Genomic DNA, 23,456 nt, shown 5'->3' on the forward strand with positions numbered 1-23,456 from the left:
AATGTGAACAAGTGCTGCAGCGGCTGACAAAGTAATTCCTGTTTGTAAAGCTACTGTGATGTTTACAAGACTTGACCTTATGTTGGGATATAGCTAAATTTGCACAAATTGCTACCTCTAAAATAGAGGTAGGTCAAAAAACAAATCCTCTGAAAAAGTAAATAAAAGATAACCTGTGATGCTAGGACTTAAAAACTGTTCCAGCTGACAAAACTTGCTATTGCTGCTCTTGGTCAGCCTCAAAAGATTGCTAAATGAAGGGGTATTATTTTAAGGTCTGTTGTTCCATAGGCCTAAGCAGAAGGATGTTTGGTGCCCTTAAAGTTAAAAAAAATTGGCATTGTCAAATGGTGTAAGAGGTAATCAATCTGTAGAGACAGTAAATTACTATTAGGATTTTCTCTCTACAAATCCTCTCAAATTTTTACGACTGGTTTTTGTAGATCAAAGTATTGCTTCTATCTCTTGCTCTACTCACTTATGTAGATAAAATTGGCATTCTTTTCATGCATGGGTATATTGATAAATCTAGTACATACCTTTTATAACTACATTTAACTCTTAATTTTTCAGGTTACAGCTCTTACAAAGTTAGAAGGGGTTTGCCTGTTAAAAGTTCTTCTGGAAGAAATACTCATCTGATAATTTGATCCTTTTTTATGCCCTATACACAAAAAGAAAAAAAAAAGTCTTGTGCAACAACTGTTAACCTCAGTTTTTCTAAATGTGTACTTTACAATTTTTGTTTCTGATTTGGGCAGGGAAATAGGAAATAACAACAGAGCTTTATTACCTTGGTTGTTCCTGCAGAAGCAGAAGTACAACAAATTGTGTTGCCCAGTAGAGGGAGTGAAAGCATCACCATTACAGGTAACGTAATCCTAGGTGAAGTATGGAATGGGGTTAATGAGTTTAGGGTTAAATTAGTTATTTGGTCTTAAGAGACAGTGGAGAAACTGAGTATTTGACTTCTTGTAATGAATGATGAATTGTTGCCTTTCATGTAAATACCATGTGGAAATATTTACAGGAAGCAGAATAATCACAGTTAACTGGATAGTCTACCTTTAAAATGCATATGCAGTCCCTACAAGCTTGTGTTGTAGGTTAATACGAACATTCTTCAATAGAGGCAATATTTTGCTCTTTAAATAATAGGAGTTATTAATACTTTCTCATTATTGTTGTTAGCTCTCATATATCAAAATCCATGAATATCTTCCATATGAACTAAATGTCCTGTGTCCATTTGCAAATACATTTAACTGTATGAGGGTTGTTTGAGGAGAAACTTGGCATGTACACATCAGTGCTATGTAAATATCTTACATAACTTTATTTTAAATCTAGACTGAATATCGCAACAAATGTGAGTTCTTGATTGGGATTGGTGTAAATCAAGAAGACAAAACTGTGGGTTGTCGTCTTGGCAAATATAAGGGTGGTACATGTGCTGTAGTGGAGCCATTTGATACTATTCACATACAAAAAAGTAGTAAAAGCTTTCCAAGACTACATAAGGTGAGCATAAGTAAAATGAGTTATCTGTAAAGGTTTTGATGTCTTACTCAAAAGTATTTATAAAATTAAATATTATGAAATGCTTAGTGTTTGTTCTGAGCCTTAATACCTAAGATACACCTGTCCCAATTTTAGCAATTCTTCGATGTTTACATCTTGTGCCAAGATCACTGGGTATTTTTCCCTTGCTCTTGCTCAGCTGTTCTGAGATGGAGGGAAGATACCCGCCGAACCTAGCTTTATTGCAAGCAAGGAAATGTATATGTATGCAATAAAAAGAGTCTGTTATTTGAGAGCTCCTTCCGCTAACTGTAAAGAAATACTCAGAAGAAGGCTTTTAAAAAGTGGAATCTAAGTAACAAAGGTCAATTGCTTCCTTGGATGAAGAGAAGAATCCTCCTACAACAAGAAATAAAACAAAAGTTGCAAATTTAAGCAACAATCTTAAAGGAGTGGTTTCTTTAAAAAGCAATTAAATCCTCAAAAATGGAAACCTCAGAATAATGAAGATTAAAAGTTTGAACTTGGTACGGAGCACAGAAGCCAATGAAGGCATTATAAAAAGTTACGTCATTCTCTGAATGCGGTGAGAAGCTGCCTATATCTCATCTATAATTTTGAATGGGTTAAAACAGGTAAGAGGATTGTGAGAAGTAGGGACAGATTATTATCTATTAATCAGTCTCTTAATTAAGATGTGGAAGTCTATTGAACAAATCAATATAGACTGTTTGTAGGTAACATTTTTCATCACTTTGCATGGTGAGCGTCTTTTGTTTCAATAAACTGTTGAATATTATGCAAAAAAATAGCTCCCTGTTAAGTAACTGAGCTTCTGAAAATTGCAGGTCAACTCCTTACTCAGTTTACAGCCCAGAAACTTATGAAGGTCACTGGAAACAACTCACAGTCCGTACCAGCAGGAAATATTTTAATCCTCAGGTATTTATGTTGATATATAATGTGCAGTCCAGACACACAGCTTTAAAATTACGTAACTTTGATTTTATGAATAGTGCATGCAAAAGAGAAATAGAATAATTACTTGGTGTAGTTTACCTTGCATTACTACTCTTCAGGCTAATCTGATACATGGAAATGAACAAGTAATATGCTCATAGAAGGCATATATTAAATGATATCTTTAAGTCACTAAGATGATTATTCTCCTTTCTTTCAAATGAAACCTTTAGAAATTAAGTAAAGAAGAGCTAGCTGACCTGAAAATCTCTCTGGCAAAATACTTCACAGAAGGGATGGGAAAGGACAGTGGCGTTACTTCTCTGTACTTTGTGGAGGAAGGACAAAGGTAAGGGAATTGACTTTGCTTTGGGGGATTCTTGGTGTTTGCAACAGAACAGTTAGGTGGCACTTCCACACCGTTAGTTCATCTATTTCATAAAAGTAGCAGCAGTATTACTAATAACAGTTACTTATTTTTTTCCACAAGAGACTCCTGAAACTTCCTTTTCTCCTGTAGTGTTCATTGGATAAAGGCAGGTAGAGTTTCAGTGAGTGAACCCACTACTAGTTGCTGACTGTCAAGCTATAGAAATGTTTACTGCAGTAGATGGATATTTATTGTTATCAACAAGTAACTTCTGCCTCCTTTCTTCCCGATTTTATGTGATGTTTTAACCTCCCTATCCTCTTCTGCAGAGCCCAAAGCTCATGCTGTCTTAATCTAGAGACAACGTAGGTTCTACTGCACATCAATGGAACAATGGTACACCATAAGAAAAAAAATGGCTAAGATAGTATCTCAAAGGATATGATAAATGTTGGCCTGGTATAAATTACTGCTTAGTATGTAGTACTGCAGTTTTTAAGATGACTAAAGCTTTGGTAAAAATGGTTACATATTTGTCTTCTTTCCTTCCCTCCCACCCCCCCCGGCCCTGTATTTTGTCTCTCTGTGCTTTGCCCCCCATCCCCAGGAAATCTCCCAATCTGGAAGACTTGCCTGTGGAGCATGTGGCTGGTGATAAGTACATATATGAAGAACTTCTTGGCCTCAGATTTAGAATTTCTCCTCATGCATTTTTTCAAGTAAGGATGATATGAAGTTAATTTAACTGGGTTTGCACTAGTGCCCTTAAGCTTGGCTAATGCGTTGTAAAAAAATATTATACACCTAGAAACTTAATCTTTTATGTACTTGGTGTTATGTTCATCTGTAAAAATAGTGAATGAGTGTAAACTTGATGGGGACATGTTGAAAACAACTTTTTTTTTCTTTTTACTAGTTCAGTAGCATTTGCCTCCTGTTATGTACACAGAACATGCAATATGTAGTTCAGGAATCTTTGTAGTACTAACTTTTGGTTTTCAAAAATTTATTTCTTCCCTTCCAACATCTTAAAGCCACAGCAGGTAGCCCACATCATTGAAATGGACAGTATCAAAATAGGCAGTGTATTATCACATGGCATCATAAATACGCTGAAGCTAAACTGTACTTTTTATTATTTGCCATAGATTATAGGCTGCTTTTTTATTTCCATACAGTGTGCTTTGCTTGCTCTTTAAGACAAAGAATATGCTTGCTCTAGAGGCACTGGTTTAGAAAGCTTCTTATACACTACTTCCTGAACCATAACGTGCAATTACAGCATTTACTTTAAAGCAGTATTACAAACAAGGTTAAAATAAAGCTTGCTGAGTGTGTTGTTATGGTTATATTCTCCTGGTTTTGAATCTTTACTACTTCTTTTTCAAGGAGAGGAAATACTATTACAAGTCTGGGCTTCCCTTTAGTGCTTAGCATTTTGCTTAATTATTCTGATTGCTGTCTCCTCTAGCTTCCAGACTTACATTTTAGGTACCGTAGAACAAGTCATGTTTTTACTAGAACATGGGTAACAAAACATTACTTCTCAGAACAGAGTGAGACTTTAACAATGGAATGGCGATCTCTTAATGCGTGCTGGTCTACGTCAGTTATATGTGATTTTAACTTCTATGTGAAGTTGACTTGTTTCTTAGAAGCAAGAAAAAGAAAACACGCTTTCCTGAGACTCACTAAACCACATTTACCATTTGTGAAGGAGTAGACCTATCTGACACTTATCCCCACAGGTAAACACACAAGCTGCAGAAGTTTTGTATATGGCCATTAGGGAGTGGGCGCAACTGAGCCAGGAGAGCACTGTACTTGACGTCTGCTGTGGTACAGGAACTATTGGGATTTCTTTGGCAAAGGTGGGTAACTTCTCTTGCTGGATAGATCCACATCTGTTAAAAGTAGATTATATCATTGTACTTACAATGAAAGAAAATACTTGATGTACTTGAAATGAAACACATTATATCTTTTTTTAAAAAACTAATTTCTAATTAATTTGCCTGCAGCTGTTTTATGAAATCATTATGAAAACTCATCCTTATGTCGAGCAGCCTAAATTATTTTGAAACTAATTCAGTCAAAAGAGGCTGTAGTTCTGTAGGATAGCCAAAATTCATTAGAATCCAATCTTAACTAATGAATAAAAACATATCTCACACAATTTTTAGAGCGGAGCTTGCTAGAGCATATAAGGACGACTGGCCCCCCAAAAAAGAAAGAGGCCAGCATAACTGGAGTATGTCACATACAGGCTGGGATAAATGGTGTTCATCCCACAGTTTCAGTCTAAAAGTCCCTATTTATTTGCACAGGTGCCTTCTCAGCCTTTTTTTGGCTGCAAGTAGTTCTCTGACAGGGTACTAGTCAGCATTCATATATAGCACTTAGTTGCTGCTGCTGTGAATAATGGTTCAATTTAATTTACATACCACAGAGATCTTTTTTTCTCTTCATTCTATAGAAAGTAAAGAAAGTGATTGGAATTGAACTCTGCCAAGAAGCTGTGCAGGATGCCAAAGTGAACGCCCAGATTAATGGTTAGTTAAGCTAAAATGCAACAATCTTCGTTAAGAAGCATAGTAGTTGTATAGTTAGTTATCTAAGAAGCTTGAATTACATGCTGTTGATAGTAATCTTATCCATTTTAAACATTTAATCTCTCTTGAAAACAAATACCATGTTAATCTGTGAGATCAATTTTCCTGTTAACTAACAGCTAGCTGCTTCTCCAAAACGAAAACACTTCAGCGTAAAAGTGAGCTGAAGCCACAGTTGCTCTCATAAATGAAACGTTAAGGGTAGCTATTTTTTGTGCAGTTTTGATTTGGTCCAGATAATGGAAGATGTTCAAGTTAATGTTGTTTAAATTATCTGAAGTACCAGCAGTTGTTTAAATTACACTGATTTCAGGGTAGACAAAACAATCTGTAGTTTCTAAGGCATCAGAACTTAATGTCTAATTTGAGTTTACTGAAAGATGCTTTGACTAGGTGAGCACTCTTGTAACATCTTTTCTTTTTTTTATAGAACTGAGTAATATTGAATTTCATTGTGGAAAGGCTGAAGATATTGTTCCTTCCCTAATTAACGTGTTAGCTCCTCAGAACCTGATTACTATTGTAGATCCGCCACGAGCAGGGCTGCGTAAGTTTACTTTCTCTTAAGTTTTAAGTCTGTTCTTTTAGCTGGTGTTTAAAACACCTATGGAATAAATTAAGCAGGAAGCTTCGGGTATAGCCTGCAGCAACTGGGTAGTGCAGCAGTTTTGTTCACGCTGGAGAATAACTGGGAATGTTGTGGCAAGTCTGTTGCTGCAGACAGAGCTAGTAAAGAGCTGTTTTGGTTTTGATCATCTAGATTCCAAGGTTATTCTTGCCATTAGAAGAGCTGAACATCTGAAGAAGCTTATCTATGTATCCTGCAATCCCAGAGCCGCAATGAGTAACTTTGTGGAGTGAGTAGTTCTTGCATTAAGTAAAGTAAATGTAAGAAGAAAAATATGTGCTACATGGGGAGGGGGACTATCGCTAGATTTTTATTTTTAAGCCATATTCATTGAGGTTTACCTTTCACCAGAAGCAGCTGACAGCTTGGAACACAAGCAAGCTTGTGAATTGTATTACCCAATATGCAAGTAATAATGGCAATATTAGGGGTGGTGAATAACCCTAGCATGGAGTTGAGGGTTGGGGAAGAAAAACCTTTCTTAGATGAACAGTATACTAAAATGTTAATACAGTTCTTCCTCCTCTTTCTGTCCCCTTCCCATCAAGCCTCTGCCGTGCTCCTTCCAATAGAGTCAAAGGAGCCTCCTTCCGTCCTATTAAAGCGATGGCTGTGGATCTCTTCCCTCAGACCAGGCATTGCGAGTTACTGATATTCTTTGAAAGGCTGGAGTATGCCAACGGGAGCTCGGCTGAAGCAATGCCCAATGCTACTGAAGTCACAACAGCAGGACATGACTCAGAATGCTTGGATGGCACCAAGGCATCTAACACTGATGCAAACCAGGCAACTTCTGTACATATAGATACTGCATTTGAAGAGACGGAATCAACGTGACTCCTGAGAGACACTTTCCAGAAACTACTTTTGCTTGTTAACAGCTTCAGTAACATTGTTTCTGTTACATCCAAGCAGTAAATCTCTGTACAACAGAGTAGTTGCAAGGCTTCCACGTTATTTCATCATACTAATTTGAGTTAAATTTCATTATGTACTATTAGGCAAAATCCTGGTTTTCTTTTCCTGCCCTCAGGGGGAAATTTAGGTGACTGAAGTAGTGTGTATGGTGGTCTCGCTCTTTAAACAGTTGAAATGTAGCTTTAAATAAAGTATCCCACAACTGTATTCAGATACAACTATTTGAAAGCTGGGCTCATTTTTAATGCAACACCATCCCTTCCAGTGTGAATAGAATACGCCATACTTAAAGTGTTAGTGAATAGCTGCTATTTACCTACAACTACTAAGCAATTGAGCAGGGAGGAGGACCCCGCAGACTGACTGAACGCAGTACCCAGTCCCAAAGCACGTAGTCTCGTTACAGAGAACCTGTAGCCGTCAGTATGAACTTTTTTCAGCTCTCCTAGCCTGTCTAAACAGTGCCGTGTCTTTTGAATAAGCTAGTAAAGTTTCAGCAATCTTAGACCTTCCGTAAATCACTTACTAACTTCACTAGGAAGCAACAAACTCTTATTCTAATAAATATGCTACAATTTCCATAGCTGTAGTGTCACTGACAATACAACTACTTTCTTAGATCATTTCCTACAACATACAAGTAAAGCCAACATGACTTCACTCTAGGCCTCCCCTCACCAGTGAAAGCTTACAGCCACAAATTAACTGTACAGACACCAGTCAGGGCCATCCATCTTGGCAGGAAGAAGTAAGACATTTTTCATTTTTGAGAAAGCAGCTCATTTTCCTCTCAGACTGTTAGTAAGTCTGCTCAGTGCGCACCTTTTGTCAAGTACCTCCTGTGTCACAGTCATCTCTAGGAAGTTGTGTAGCCTCACTGAGGCTTTTTGATCCTGTAGTAGCTTTAAAAAGGCTAACCTCAGCATCATGGAAAATATATTTATGGAAGTGATGTGTAATTCAGCGAGAGTAAGACAGCAACAGGAATATTACCTCAGCTTACTCAGTGTTTGAGGTTATAACTGAAGTAGGCTTTTGGACACAGTGTTTCTTTCTTTCTACCAAACCTCTGCCCTAGACTCAAAAGGATCTTCTCTCCAGTACTCGGAGCCCTGTGCAGTAAGAGAAAAAGGCAGCTGTATTCAATGCAAAACCTTAACGGGGTAAGCATCTATTGCAAACAGCCAGGTCACAGCAGCAAACACTACTTAATGACATCACCCAGCGCCTTAATCTGCACTTCCAATGTATGTCACTGGGTGCGAAGACAAACCTGGTTGAGACTCCTACCCTTGCGAAAAGTTGCTCTCTAGTCAGGATTCATACTTCTGTACAGATGCTCAGCACCTAGCATTAATTTAACGGACTGTGATCCATGCTAAAGAATAGACAATAATACTGACTGTTAGAAGGAAGAACCATTTTAAATCTCAAGTTATTGAACATACTTCTAATGTACATTTAATACAGACTGCACAAAAAATTTATTATTGCAGCACATAAACTTGCTGATAGCTCCTCCTTTCCAGTCAGGTAGGCCTGTGACAACAGGTACCAACACGCAACTTTGTGTTGTGTCATTTCCAACTGTGACATCATTTAAGTAAAATACAAATTGCAATTCAAGAAAAAGTTTTAATTTAACTTCATTCCAAGTGATGGCTAACCATGTAAACATTCAATTCCTTGACAAAAAAAGTGGTAAGTACTTTCATAAGAAATGCGCCTGCGCTGATTTAATTTCTATTTAAAAATACATACAGGAATCAAGGAATAAAAGTTCCTTTTTCTAAGTATGCTTAAGCTATCATAATACTGATCACACTGGAGCATTTTATAATATCAAACTTTATTGCTCAAAACTAATTGTCTGAAAAATACACATGTAGTACTCAAAGACCAAACACATAGGATTATATGATTGTGCAGAAAAAAAAAAGCAAGCAGAGGCTCAGTGAAAATGAGGCTTTATAGTTGTACCAATTTAGCACTGGCATCAAGCAACTGCACCCAACACAATTCATACAGCAACCATTGTTACCTACTTGGGCAATAAGAATGAATTTTGTTTTGTTTTTTTCATTTTCCTTTCTCAGATACGCATCAGAATACTGTAACAGATCATTTTATTTGGTTAACAACAGCATGGCTTCTTGCGCTTCACATGTCTTCCCATGGAAAGTTAGAAGGCTATCACTTCCTGAATTTTACTCCAGAACCAAAGTACAGTCTAGAGAGTTAATAAGGTAATCATGATGCTTTTAAATACTTTGATGTTACAAATATATTTGTAAAAAGCCTAACAGCATCACAGGAAAGTGGAAGTTTACCTATAACAGTTAAGTTTATGCATAATAGTCTTTCCAAACTTCTGAGTACCCAACTTCATGAGTTTTTGTTTAATAAATACGTAAGAAAAAGCTGGATGACTGGTGTTTTAAATAGGTAGCATCTGACTATTCACTAGAAGTCACAGTAAGTTTTCCATCAGTACCATAAAGATTTGAATGCACGCTAATTTAATCCTTAAAGTCAATATATCACACTTTTGTCAAGAAGCACATAATATGCAAAGCAAAAACTGTCTGATTTCCAAAGGATGGAACAGTTCTTAAAAATACACTCCATCCCTATAAAAATACCCATCCTCCTCTGGATATAGAAGGGATAAGTAACAAATATCAGTGACAAAAGCAGCAGAGTTGTTTTATGCATTCATACAATCAAGATCTAAACCTTTACAGCCGATTACCTAGAAAACACACAAGAGTTACAAGACAAGTTTAGGATACATCTTGAATCACACTGTAAGTGTTCATGCAGAAGCTGAAGTTAATGCAATGATCTATCCTCTATCACAGCAGCTCGTGCTTATGTGCAAATGCAAGACTGTTACACTCCAAACAATAGTAAACATTAAAACACAAGAATACTTCACAATGACATAAACAGCAGTTAAGTTGTTTGTTCCAGCAGTTATTGCGCTATTTTCTGGACATCTCTCCAGTTAAAGGCTGCAGCAAGGTCTAATACCATCTTTTTTGTTTGTTTTTGTTTAGAATGCATAATATACGTTCTAGGCTTTGGTTCACAATGAAATCTCTGGGTGTTTTAATTAAGGGCAATGGTCACCTTGTGATTCTGATAGTGGCAGACTGAGGTAATACAGCAATCCTCTTAAAAATAATGAAAACAAATTTGTAAGCGAGGCATCTATAGATATTCTGCAGGTGACCTGCAAATGCATTGACATTCTGATTTCAGAAAAATAAAAAGATCTACAAGGGTGATTTGTCTTTTACAGTGCCATCCAAGTACACGTTTTTCTGCTGAAAACACGTCAGCTGAAGTAAAACTTACCTAAAAGAGTAATACATTTAGGCATAGAAGATATAAGCCCTGTCTTTATGAAAAAAAAAAAAAAGAAAAAAACAACAAAAAGGGACAAACAGTAATAACTGCTTGTCACTACTGCACCAATATTATATACCCTTCAAAAGATGGAGATTTATTAAAGCTATAAAAAAAAAAGCAGAGGCAGTGTTTTTGTTTTTTAGATAGGCCACTTCTTTAAATAATAGTTTATGTATAGTCTTCCAACTACCCGTATCCTGTTATAACAGGATTACAACTCGTGGAACTGAAAAGCTAAATAGAATGATAACAAATGGGTGAATTCGTATTTGCAGAGAGCTCTGAGCATATCACTCAAACACAGAAACGGGTAAGACTCCAAGACTCCTGTTTAACCTCAAACTTTATATGCAACATATTAGAGAACATTAGTTTGAGATAGAAATTAGAATCTACATAGTTCCAAAACAATGGGTGATATTAAAAGGAAGTCTTATGATACTGACGCCAATATTGTTAAAATTCAGTAGGCACTAAATTCATTATACTGCAGCACTCAGTATGTAACATGGTAAAAAAACCCAACCAAAACCAAACCAGAATAAAACCCCTCAAGCCCCCAGATCACTGTCCCAGTAAGTACCAGGAGCTGCAGCAATTATAAAGAACTGACCTCTTTCACTCCTCCAGGAGTGTAAAATATAGCAGTACAGCTCTTGGATAAATCATTGAAGCCTTACCACCAGCTTAGTTTTCACTCTCTTCTTTAGGAGCAAACCAAAGAACCCACAAGAATGGATCTAAGAGAAGACTTACTGCAATCACCCAGTAACGAACCCCATACAAAGAACGAAACCCACAAAGCAGTGCTTTCACTACAGCCAAAACTATCTCTTCTGTGCTTAATTTAATAAAGCCTCTGATGACATAGTGAGTACTGCCTGTTTTCTAAGATTGTATTTTATAATAGTTGCATATTTGTGATTTTCTTATTTATCAGTATAACCTGTTATGGTCTCATTCTACTCATTACTCTATGTCATATTCCAAATCTACATTCTAATTTTCATTGCAGAAGTTAAACTTCTTTAAAAACTAAATCTGTAATTAAAAAAGTAAAACCAAAAACTTCTTAAAAAAAACTAAATTGCTGCAGTTATTTCCGATTTCTATGGGTTGTGTGGTGGTTTTTCTTTTTTGAAGTCTTTGCTTTTATGATGCATATTAAGACTTAATTAACCAAGTCAGATGTATTCTGACTCCAGACAAATGAGAAATTTTTATTGCTAGGAGAAGGGAGTGGAAGGTCTTTTAAACATCTCATTGGCAAAACATTTTCAGACTGTCAAATATTATTAGCTGTGTTTTCGCTCCAAGCTTTGAAAACAGCCTTTCAAATTACAGTTTTTATTTTAATCAAATAAATAGGGCCATATTTTCTCCTTTCAACTGATTTGTAAACTAGCATAGGCTCTTTTCAACTGAAGTAAAACCCAATAATTTTGGATATTCAGCCTGTTGCTCTTAACACTACCAGGTACACTTGTTCTTTTCAAGTAATAAAAAAATCTGCATACTGTGATCTTGAATAACTAAGCCTGGCAGGAGACAAAAAACAAAACAGAACAAAAGAAACAGCATTACTGGCCTAATCCTATGGCATTAGGAACATTGCTCATCACTTTCATGTATTTGTCACCAAAGTGTCTTATCAGTGCATATTATTATGTGCTGAAATGCAACAAAACTTTTCACAAAAATAGTTTTAGGCATGTTCATACAAGAAGATGTACATATATTTCTTTTATATATACATATATATGAATGAGTATATATATATAATATCAGCTTCAACCTGTACATAGATATTCTGTATTTCATCCTTAAAACACATCCATTTCAAACATGGATGGCTTTCCCGGAAAAAGTGCTTAACTGAGTTTATCCTGTGTGAACATGCCTGTCTTCTGTGCATTTGCCCAAGCAGAGATCTTTATGATCAATCCTTTAAACGTACATATCTCAGAGGTATTAAAAAAAAAAAAGGGAAAAAAGAAAAAGAAAGTAGGAAAAAGTAATATTGCCCTGATGATGCAAAAAGAACAATGCATAACTGAAGCAGCTTGGATTTTAAAAGTTATCTTGCATTCTGCAGCAAACAATTTTAAAATAATTGTTGGAAATCTAGTTCCTCCATTTGTGTTATTGCTCCCCACTTGTAAATTTTCTTATTACACATCAACGGTACACAGAGGTTCACTACCAGGTTGAGCTGATTCCACTATTGTCATCTTGGGTTTCTTTCGTGTTTCCTCCTAAAAGAATATGAAAAAACCCCACCACAGTGTCATAAAGAGAATATAATAATAAAACACCGTTTTAAAAGTTTGAGTATTTTAGCCAAATTTGTGCGTCAATCTTTGCGAAAGGCTAACTTCTAATGTTAGAAATAAATTTACCGAAGTAGGTAAAATTAGGTTATAAGCCCATTGAAAAGAGAGGTTGAAAATCCCTCTAAAAGTAGCCCCCCCAATCAATTTTGCAAAAATACTAGTAATTGCTAAGTCTGAGCTATTGCATTCTTCTTGTTTATAAATACCACAGAGCATATACTCACTCTTTCTTGTGCCAATTTTTTCATTTCTTCCTGTAACTTGTTCAGGATGTGTAGATTTGGCTTGTTCTTTTTGGCATACTGCTGAAGTTCTATCACACTTTTATCAGAGGTTTCCTATTCAACAGAACCACAAGCAAGAACAGATGAGCTTTTTTCGATTAAGAAAGAAAACATGGAACAGAAGTTTAATCTGTTATAGTTGTACTTCCTGAAATAATAACATGTATTTACACAAGTTGGTTAAGTATTACATAGGTTACAGAATTTCAGTCTGGAACATGTGAGGTTAACAGAATTATTATTGTCAGTGAAAGCACTCATTTTATGTTCTGGCAATAGCAAGGTATAAGAATCAATTCAGAAGAATTGAGAATGCTCAAACACACACCGCCTTTCAACACCATCATGCCAAAATAGATACCATTAAAGTTTTGTTGTAACTAAATTAAAAAACCCAGAAAAGTACAAAAGCAAAAACACACAAGGTAGGTTACAATCAAACAAAACCATGTTCACCTGTTTAACCATCTTGCTACTCTCTCTACCATACATACGCAAAAGAGACCCCCAATTTTTCACATGTGGATGCAGTAGCTGCAGGATTTTCTGAGAAGCTAATTGCTTCCCCACTCTTTTATTTTTGCCTGTAAAAATAATGATGAAAACATGTCAATACTGGCACATTATGTAATTAGATGAACACCAATATTTACTCATGTTATTCAAAACTGAGAAACCAGAGAAGAGTAGAATAAGCATATAACAAGCTAGACAGCTGAACAAGCACCCACAAAATGAACAACTAATGAGAACAGGAAGAAAAGAAGTTATTATCAGAGGTCACACTAAGTACTGTACTTACACCAGCCTCGCACCGTGTGCTTGCCACAAGTCATGACATATTCACTCTTCTGATTTTTACCAGGAATCACTTCAAATTTTATGGATGTATCACCCATTCCATGGTTTCTTAAGCACAAACAGAATCAGTATCATATACTAAGTAAAATTACAAACAACTGAGGTGGTTGCAGTTATCTTTGACAGTCATCACAACGGAATTAGAATTTATTATTAATGTATCCAAGACATTACATAAAAAGTTCTTTTTTATATATATTTTCATCTATCTTTTTATATATATTCTTTTAAATGTATTTATATGTCCCACAACTAAATTCTAACCCCAGAAAAGGCATAAAAAGAAAATACGAATCAAAGGAAGATACAGCATTAACCAGTTCAGTCCACACCATGTCTCCTGTAGCTGCAGTGAGTGCAGCAAGCCCACAAACGGCCATGTTACTGACACTGTGGGTAGCAGCAACCAAGCCCCAAACACACAACAGAATTTGCTCCTTATTCCGCAGCCTTACCTTTTAAGGCACTCATGGAGAATCTGATATGGAGACAAGAGTCCAGCTTTACTGGTGAGTTCATATACCCGTGAGTCCTCAATACTGATATGGTTAAAATACTACAAAGGAATTGAAAAGGATTATTGAGCTTTTGCACAAAGACGACCTTAATACTGTTCTTAACCCTCATTTCTCCTTTGCAACATTAAACAAATTCTGTTACCCTGTGCTTAATACTTTAAAAAGTATTTTTAAATCCATAATGGAGTCATATACTGACATCATTAAGATCCAATCATATACTTGCAGACAGAAATCCAAATAATTCTTTTAACTCCAACTTTATATTACACAAGATGGACATAAAAATTACAATCTTACAAATTTTTTATCGTCCTTTCTCCCTCAGGACAAGGTTATTTGTTTTAACTAATTATGAAATTCTACTTCACAAAATGCTGTGGTTTAATAAAAGAAAACATAACCGCTATTGGAACATTCTGTATTTTTTTTTAAAACGATTGAAAAAATTCTCTGCATTTTCTTAATGACCATTTCATCAGTGTAGGGCATATAAAATACAGTTTTAACCTAAAGCAAATGTACAAGCAACTCATTCTGTATACTACACTTCTTAAAATGAAAACATTCCTTTCAGGCTGATCACCAATTTTTCCTTTACTCCTTACTGATGGTCTGTTACATGCTGAATTGGAAGTAAACACATCTCTGATAAACTAGCTATTTAGTACTTCCAATATCTGAAAATATAGTACATGCTCTCCACTTAAAAAAACCTTTCCTTTTATTTTTCTCAAATGTGACTGCTTAAAGTCTGAAATTCTAGCTGTCTGATCTCGCAATAAGTAGCTTTCACAGCCAAGTGAAAATATCTCAGAAGCCTGGGCACTTCTAGTTCTTACTTGGTCTTCTAAAGCAATCACACTAAAACAGACAGCATCTAGCTCTGAACTTTTCAAGGCATCAACCAGAGCCAGGAAGCCAGGATAGCACAGGCAGTCTAGAGTCTTGGAACATTTCAGGTCTTCAGTAAGTGACCTGATATTTCAACAAGGGACTAGTTCTCTGCATCATAGTAAATTTTCTGATCAGTTCCAATATGAAAAAAGAAAAGTATTTTCATTGCCATAGATCTTCCTATAAATGAAGAATTTCACAATTCCATCTGACTGAGAAAATGTTATGAGTTTCCATTAATATTTCTGACCTTGAAGGTATAATGTTTTTAAAAACAGATTCCAATAATGACAGCCAGCAAGCAAGACTTCAGTACCTCAAGTTCTTCACTGTCTTTGGGCTTCTCCTCAGAGGTCTGTTTAACAAAGTCAGGAATAAGGATTTCCAGTGTAGCTCGAGCTGCAGAAAATAATTGAACATCTTGATTATGTTTATTTTAAAGAATGATTGTAAAGAAAAACAGCAGAATGAAGCACTCTTTAAGCAAGCCCCATATCTCCCCTAGAAATATCCACTCATATTAAAGAAAATCTTTACAGATAAGATGGGCATCTTCTTTTTTATGAAGTACATTCACATGCTCTTTTTAAGGGGAAAAAAAATTAAAATTCTACTTGCTCAAGTTAATAATGACAGTCTCACTACTAATTAAACTAAGAAGAAACTGCTTTTTGCAAATGCCTATGTGAAAGGGGGCGGGGGGAAAGATAAACAAGTCTTATTTTAAAAGTGACATAGAGCCCTTAGGACCCAAAATTAGAGAGTAACCCTTAGTTGTTACAGCTGAATGCTAGTACTGTATCACTAAGACAGTCAGAACCCTAGTATTGTACAAAATGTACACCCAATATTTGCCTAAACTTTCAGAGCAAAATACCTTTTTTTCATGCGCAAACAATTATGGGCTAGCTTTTGGTGATTTAGCTACACTGACATATTTCACAGGTGCAGAAAGTACCACAGGCACATTATACATCTTTACATTTTGAGGTGTTTTTTCTTGAACCTTGTGCTAAAGACATTTAAATCAGAAGATCAGTAAGAAATTCTAATGTGTCAGACACATTCTCATTTAGATCTTAATTATTTATGTATTTATTACAGACTTACACAATTAGAACTAATTAATGAAGACAAGTACTTGGAAATCAATAATCACATAGTTCAGTGTGATTGTTTTATCGGCAGGAAGAGAACCAAAACAACCAAAATCTCGTGGGTGTTTTTTTGTTTTTAAAGAAGGGCAGAGACTTCATTTTGCTAAATGCATACAGCAGGTGTTTATACAGCAGGTAACAGTAGATAAATATAAAACCCCAAACACATTCTTATTGGTCTGGATCATTAGAGACGGACACTCTTACTCAGTATACACCAGTAAAATATGTGTGAGTTAACATCTGAAGTTTCTTCACGGTTTTCTATCCCAGTACACTGTTGAACTTAGGGTTGTCAGAAAAGTCTCTGCAACAGTATTTACCACTTTTACCAAAAAGACACGAGTGTACCTTATTTGACTATTAACAAAATGATTCCTACTTACTACTGCAAATATGTCATCTTCAAAGCAGAAATGAAAACAGATAAACAATTCAGCAGTTGGTATTAAGAAAGAAAAAATGTTACCAGCTTTATTCTTGGCAAGTTTTTTGCTGCTGGCAGTTCCTGCCCCATAAGTTACTCCATCAATAATCACTGAGGCTCCAAAAGGTTCACTTGGGTTCTCTAGAGATAGAGGAGTAATGGAAAAGACAGTTTTTCAGAACTCCCAATGTAAAATACTCATAATGAACATGAAATACCATCCCTAGCAAGATTCATTCTCTTCTTCATTTCAACTTCAAGAAGGATAGGAACTGTTTACTCTTCAGAAAGACTGAAGAATTGCTTACTCCAGTACATGAAAAACTAGCAAGAGTTTTCCATGAACAGAGACTTAACCACCACGTACTTCATTCTTCTAAATGCAGAACTTCTACCTTTTAGAGAGAGACCATTTGTAATCTGTCAGAATTCAAGTTAATTCCAAAGTTTTTGCATCACTAACACAGTGTAAATACAAGAGCTACATATTCTAATATTGAAAATTCAGTTACATTATGTAATGCATATATAGGAATAACTTAATTTTGAATAATTATAGATTCCACACTAAACTAAGATGCCTAACTTGTAATTCCTTGGATGCTGACTGCAGGACTTAAATCTTTCAAGCCTGCTGCTGAAAAAGGTGTAATTTCTTCCTCCTCCATAAGGTACCCCCCAAAAAACCCTGTCAGAAGCAAAAATGCAAGGAATATATGCTATACCACTTCGTAAAGTAAATCTCAAATGCAGCTAGATAAAGCAATCTGGCTGGAATTTACAGGAAAAAAAATACAACATTAGTTTGATTCAAGTTATATTTGCCATACATGTAACATTTTTAGATTCTTGATTAAGCGTCAAATGCATTCCCCCACAATATTTATCTAAACTAAAATTCTCCCCGAGTTTTTGCTTTATTGAGTGTTAGCATCACTTACAGAGTCTCACTACAGCTTAAGTCAGGAACTACCAAACTACCTCTCACACTGCTGACTCAGAACAAAATTAAAAGCTGTTTAAAAACACAAAACAGATACCCATCCAAAATAAATCCCACGCTAATCATGGAACAGTCTCAGTAACTTTAAGTTCATTTTAATCCAGTAGAATGACACTTCTATTTCCATTCTTCTAATACGATGAGCAAAATTAGTCAACGTTTATACCAAATCAATTCCTACCAACTGCATATGAACTTTTTCCAATCTGCACCCAACTAGTAATTTCTCCACTAATATTAATTATAAATTTATCAGTGACCTTAGAGAATAGCCACACAAGTCAAATAGTCTACATAGCCATTTCTGGCTTCCACTTAGATTTTTAATATCAATTTATACATATGCAATTCTCTTAGGATGACCAGATTTAAATACGAACCTCCATGGCGTAACAACAATCACAACATAGAAAAACTTGAGCAGTTAAAGTATTTTAAAACGCTATGTATCTAAAAAACCTAATGTGTTTTTTGTTGCTTGGAAGAAAACCAGAACAGAACAAAACCACAAAAATATCTCAAATTATTGCAGCTTTAGAGAGGGTACTTATGTGTCTGCTGGAACGTCTGTCAAATTCTTAACAGCTCCATAATTGAAAGCCTACATATTTCTCTTCAGAAAATATTTGGGTTTAGTATTTAAGGTTTTTTTTGTTTTGTTTTCAGGATTCTGATGATTCACTAAAACAATGCAACTGGATTTGTACGTCCATGACAAGAAAATTAAGCAAGTATTAATTGTGCAGTCAGTAAAACTGTAATTGCCCATATTTCACTGATGCAAATGAGTTCCTTGCATCCATTTTCACTTAGGCATAGTTTTCCAAGTGAAAGGCCATACTGTTATTTTAAGTGTAAGACCACTCTTATCCTCAAAAGCCATGTTTAAGATACAGAAAACACTTCCTAGCTAGAATTTGACTCACAACAGACTTTCAAGACAGCCCCTAGGAAAAATGTCCATCATTTTATTATTTACTTATTTTAGATAGCCAAGCATGAGAAAAGTCCTTCAAAACAGCATGTGGTCCACTAAAAAACTTAACAGACTTACCACATTCAAAGAAATTGTAAACAGGGCGAACCTTTAGGACTCGTTGCATATATTCATGCAGTATGCAAACTTCGGATTTCCCATTGGGATTAATTACAAATTCTAAAAAAAAAGAGAGGGAGGGAAGGAAGGGAAGACAGTAAGTAGTTCCAGTCTTCAAAAGACAATTTCTACTACAATAAATAAATAAATTATAAGCTACAAGGTATAAGTGCCCATTCAATTTAAATGCGATGCTTTTGAATCAGACATCGGTAATTACGACCTCAAAGTCCATTTTCTCTGAGTATTGAGAACTAAGTCTGAGAAATTTCTGTCAACAACTAGAAGCGCACTAATTATGAGCTAACTCAAATATTCTATGTTCAACGTTTGCGGTCCCATGGCCTCTGGACCTCTACAGTCCCATGGCCTCCGGACCTCTACACACAGCATTTTTGGCAGCTAACACCAATTAGGAGTCCTCTAATTGACTTCTAAACACATGATGTCATGATGTATCTCCCTTCTAACAATAGGTACATAGACTTCAAAATCCACAAACCAGAATCATTCCATTCCCCGCACCCCCCCTCCCCAAAACCCTGTTTAGCAAGCCACAGATCAGGTCACTGTCCCCTTGGCCCTGAACATGTTCTTTTTATTTGAAAGTCCTGTTTGTTTGGTTGTTTTTTTTTCTGCAACAGTATTGTTAGTCAAGAACACAAACCCTGCCTCAGCAGGCACTATATCAGTATATGGGAAAAAGTTAAGATTTAGATGGATAAAGTGCAAGTAGTCCTTAATTTAGATGGTTTCAATGTGGCTCAAAACCTAGAATTTAAGATGAAGTGTATTAACTAAAAATTCAGCTGCACCTCCCTGTAACAGGGAATGGTCAATATGCCGCTCATAAGTTTTAATGCTGCTGAAGAAACCCAGAAACATGACAATGTACAAAACAAGAACAAAACCCAAACCACAGGTCTATGAACATTTTAAATACGAGACTGCAGTTAAACATACTACTATGGCTACATAGCCAATACAGATAAGAGCTAATTCGCCCAGCTTCTCATCAGATGTGATACCCACTCCTCACACCACAGGAGACAACTGTACACACAGTTCGTTCTTAACTGTTTCTGTCAAATTGCTTTAAATTTGTATTTTTAATTATACATTTTAATATGGATCAATCCAGTATTTGTAACCAGTCCCTAATTTGGGACCAGTTAGAACTGCTATAGAACTGAGAAGGCAGTAGCATTGAGTGACTAAGCAGGAGGGTTTTCAGTAACAACCAACAGTAACAGCTAACTGAAGGTACCAACCAGTTACCAGAACTGCAACCTTAAATAAAAAAAAAAAAAAATAATCTTTTCAGTTAGGAATTGTTCTTTTTGATAGGAAGTATATTTTGACAGTATTTTTCCTTTACTATGTAATATGATGGCTCCAAGAACAGAGAATTCTAGAACAAGAAGAAAGTGGACTTATTACAAGATTTTTTCTTTTTTTCAGTGAAGTTTAGAACCGTGATTAAACTTTGATACAGAATATTTGAACTTCAGGTAGATAAACTAACCTTTCTTTGTAGGCGCATCTTGCACAGACAAGGTAATGAGTTTCTGATTGGCAGGCAGAATAGGCCGCTCAGATTCTGCCTGCTTCCGCTTCATTTCACGATTGAATTGCCGTCTCTCAGCCCAGGTTCTGAATTTTTTTACAGTAACTTGTTCAAAGTCAAAACGCTTTTCAAGATAGCGTCTAAAATCTTCCAGATCTAAGAAAAACAAGCAAGTTACTCTCTCTACTTTACCAGTACGCAAGCATTAAGTTCACGATTTCCACTGTTTTAAACATGTTATTAATTACTTCTCTTAGACTAGGAGCAAAAGTAGTGCCTTTAGTTCACCTACTCAAGGTTAAGATGCTATTTTATACTAACGGTACTAATTACAAGTTTTCCTGTTACTGGGTCAAGTACAAAACATTTGTGCAAACTGGAAAACAAAACAAAGAGTATTTTATTCTGTCAAGCCCTGACCACTATAACACCCAACACAATTTATAACAAAACACTAGTAATTGTTCTATTTAATCATCTATTCACCTTCTCATTACCTGAAGCAAGGTATACAGCAGGCAACAGTAGTTAGCTTCAGTTTCCTGAAGCCAAAACTGACTATTGCTGCCTATTTATTAAACAGTGCACCATGAAACACTATATAATGATGCTCCACGAACTCCATGAATATCTGCTGGCCTCTAAACAGAGCTTGACACATTCATTTTCACATACAGAGGACTAAAAGACTGTCCCCTTGAAGTACAGCTGCTTCTCCTTTATAGGATATTTCTGCAGATATAGTCAGCAAAAATAAAGAGTAGCATCCCAAGATGTAAACAAACAAAAGCAAGATGCTGGCATTGTTTCCTTCCACAAGGAATTCCAAATGCAAGTCACGCTTTTACTTGATCACTCAGTATTTTTTCAGTAATACAGAACAGATCCTATTTAAAGAGAGAGATAGACAGGTGAACTTCATGTAGAAAATAAGTGCTTACTCATTTTAGTTTTGCTGGTAAATATTGATGATTTTTTTATTTTAGAAATATTTTGGCACGTTTTTTGGACTGAACAGGACACGTCTAACAACAAGGACAAGTTTTATGTTTGAACACTACAAAGGCAGGTGGTAGCCTACAATCCCTTATCAGTCTTCTGAGCAGCAGTAATTTACATGGATAATACTCTCAGGTATGTAGTTGTGCAAGTGGCACATGAGCTTTCTCTCTAGAGCTCCTCTAAGTTTGGCAGTGATTTTGACATGACTTCTTTAGGCAGCTTTTTGTATAAAAGCTATCAGACTTGATAAAGTAGTGAAGCATCATACGCCTTCGCATGAGTGTAATTGTATTTGCATAACTTATTCTGCTAGACTTGTGCAAATAAGCAAATCTAGTTTAACTGCACCATTTATCGTAAGAGATCATACTGAAAATAGATATAATTCAGCTAATAGACAGACTCCATAGAAAAGCCTATTTAAAGAAGTCACACAAACACACATGACAACAGCAACTCATATGTACACACTGACTTAATTGATTCTTAAACTGAAATAAAGCCTACAGGACTGAACTTCAAAAATTTTCATGGTTTTGTGTGTAAGACCTTTACATGTGGACTCTCAAGCCTTCAGAAAAAGTCTCCACTGTTTATTTTTCTTCCTGTTAAAATCAAAATTGATTTCTAATACTGGATCTATTTCTCCAGATATCTGCATAAGAAAAACTGCGCAGAAGGACAGGTGACCACCTGTTCTCAGGCAAGACACTATTCAGTTGCCAAGCCTGGAATAAAGCATGTGTATCCCAAATGCCACTACCCCAACTCCAGCCAAGAAAAGACTCCACTTTCCATACATACCTACAGATTCATCTTTACATACTTCAACTTTGGCCTTAACTTGTCCTAAGGCTCCTTGTGCTGCATCTCCCCCTGAGGAGTCTTTGTCATCCAAAGGCCCAGAATCAGCAGCAGTAGAATCTGGTTCTTCTGTTTGGCAGTCCAGTTCTGAAGATTTATCTAGGTGCTTTACAGGTGATACTTCCCCATTTGGGGTTATGTCATTGTTTTGTTCCCTTTCCTCATTTTCCTTCATTTTTTTGTAATGCAAGCAGGGAATGCTACTAAGGGGAGGATCATGTTTCTGCAAATATAAAATCATACAGAAGGTTTCAGTACCTCAAGGTCACCAAAAGCAACACTCAAAAACAAAAGATGTAATCAAGATGGAAGTTACTTTTATTTAGTCTAGGCTCAAGCCTCTCTTTGGTCAGCAATCTTATTCTACTCAAGATCTGAGTATATCTACTCCTATGGTATCTTGGCACTGTGTAACACTGGTACTAACCTTCAACGTGCGTTTGCTGGTTTACATCCAAATTATATTCTGCTCAATTACATGCAAATAGTACATGCTTTCATAAAATCCCCCGAGGTCTCTTGGGGTTTAAGCCCATAACATCAAATCCAGTTTCTGCAGATTCCTTGGGTTCGTGAACGTTCATGCTTACTTCTGAAAATGTGTACCATAAGCTGCAGCTCAGGCTAGTTTATAGCTACAAATAAATGATCTAAATATATTTCATGGTGGAATAAACCCAACATTTTGCAGCCATATACTAGGACAACAAAGGCACCAAACAAGACCATCTCATTCACTTTAACTGCCAAAACTCATTGCAAAAATGGAAAAACAACACAGTAAGAAAAATCATATCATATTTTCAGAAACAGAGGAGCTTATTTTTCAAGTACCTTAATTCTAACACTGGAAAGAAGCCTCCCAAGTAGAACAATATTCAACTGTTTGCAGGAACATATCTAATCTTGAAATCTCAGTACGTATTTAAGTAATTGACAGCTCTCACCCTTATGCTTCCTGTTCCCAAGAAATAAGGTCTAGACCAGGTAACAACTCTAGATTCTCTGTGCAGATATACAGGAA

The 23,456-nt window shown here is 35.9% G+C and overlaps 2 protein-coding genes across 2 annotated transcripts in view; one reads left to right on the top strand and one right to left on the bottom strand.

Moving 5' to 3' along the window:
• Positions 1 to 6,928, top strand: part of TRMT2A (tRNA methyltransferase 2 homolog A (S. cerevisiae)) — a gene marked incomplete at its 5' end in the record, with an annotated part of 7,338 nt that extends 410 nt beyond the window's left edge. Inside the window, 12 exon segments of the mRNA XM_010289784.1 lie at positions 2 to 31; positions 762 to 870; positions 1,351 to 1,484; positions 1,486 to 1,521; positions 2,370 to 2,463; positions 2,715 to 2,830; positions 3,459 to 3,570; positions 4,600 to 4,722; positions 5,328 to 5,403; positions 5,894 to 6,010; positions 6,224 to 6,320; positions 6,640 to 6,928. Coding sequence (XP_010288086.1) covers positions 2 to 31; positions 762 to 870; positions 1,351 to 1,484; positions 1,486 to 1,521; positions 2,370 to 2,463; positions 2,715 to 2,830; positions 3,459 to 3,570; positions 4,600 to 4,722; positions 5,328 to 5,403; positions 5,894 to 6,010; positions 6,224 to 6,320; positions 6,640 to 6,928 — 1,333 coding nt within the window.
• A 5,319-nt stretch (positions 6,929 to 12,247) lies between these two features.
• Positions 12,248 to 23,456, bottom strand: part of DGCR8 (DGCR8 microprocessor complex subunit) — a 14,097-nt gene continuing 2,888 nt past the window's right edge. The window contains exons 3-13 of the mRNA XM_010289783.1: positions 23,380 to 23,456; positions 22,373 to 22,655; positions 20,525 to 20,722; positions 18,958 to 19,059; positions 16,943 to 17,041; positions 15,633 to 15,715; positions 14,357 to 14,457; positions 13,843 to 13,949; positions 13,497 to 13,624; positions 12,981 to 13,094; positions 12,248 to 12,678 (exon numbers count right to left, since the gene is read on the bottom strand). The exon at positions 23,380 to 23,456 is cut by the window's right edge and continues 87 nt beyond it. Coding sequence (XP_010288085.1) covers positions 12,595 to 12,678; positions 12,981 to 13,094; positions 13,497 to 13,624; positions 13,843 to 13,949; positions 14,357 to 14,457; positions 15,633 to 15,715; positions 16,943 to 17,041; positions 18,958 to 19,059; positions 20,525 to 20,722; positions 22,373 to 22,655; positions 23,380 to 23,456 — 1,376 coding nt within the window. The 3' untranslated portion in view covers positions 12,248 to 12,594. The remainder of the gene's footprint in view (positions 12,679 to 12,980; positions 13,095 to 13,496; positions 13,625 to 13,842; positions 13,950 to 14,356; positions 14,458 to 15,632; positions 15,716 to 16,942; positions 17,042 to 18,957; positions 19,060 to 20,524; positions 20,723 to 22,372; positions 22,656 to 23,379) is intronic.

The sequence above is a fragment of the Phaethon lepturus genome, unplaced genomic scaffold, assembly GCF_000687285.1.
Source record: "Phaethon lepturus isolate BGI_N335 unplaced genomic scaffold, ASM68728v1 scaffold51096, whole genome shotgun sequence".
In the NCBI taxonomy this organism is placed as follows: Eukaryota; Metazoa; Chordata; class Aves; order Phaethontiformes; family Phaethontidae; genus Phaethon; species Phaethon lepturus.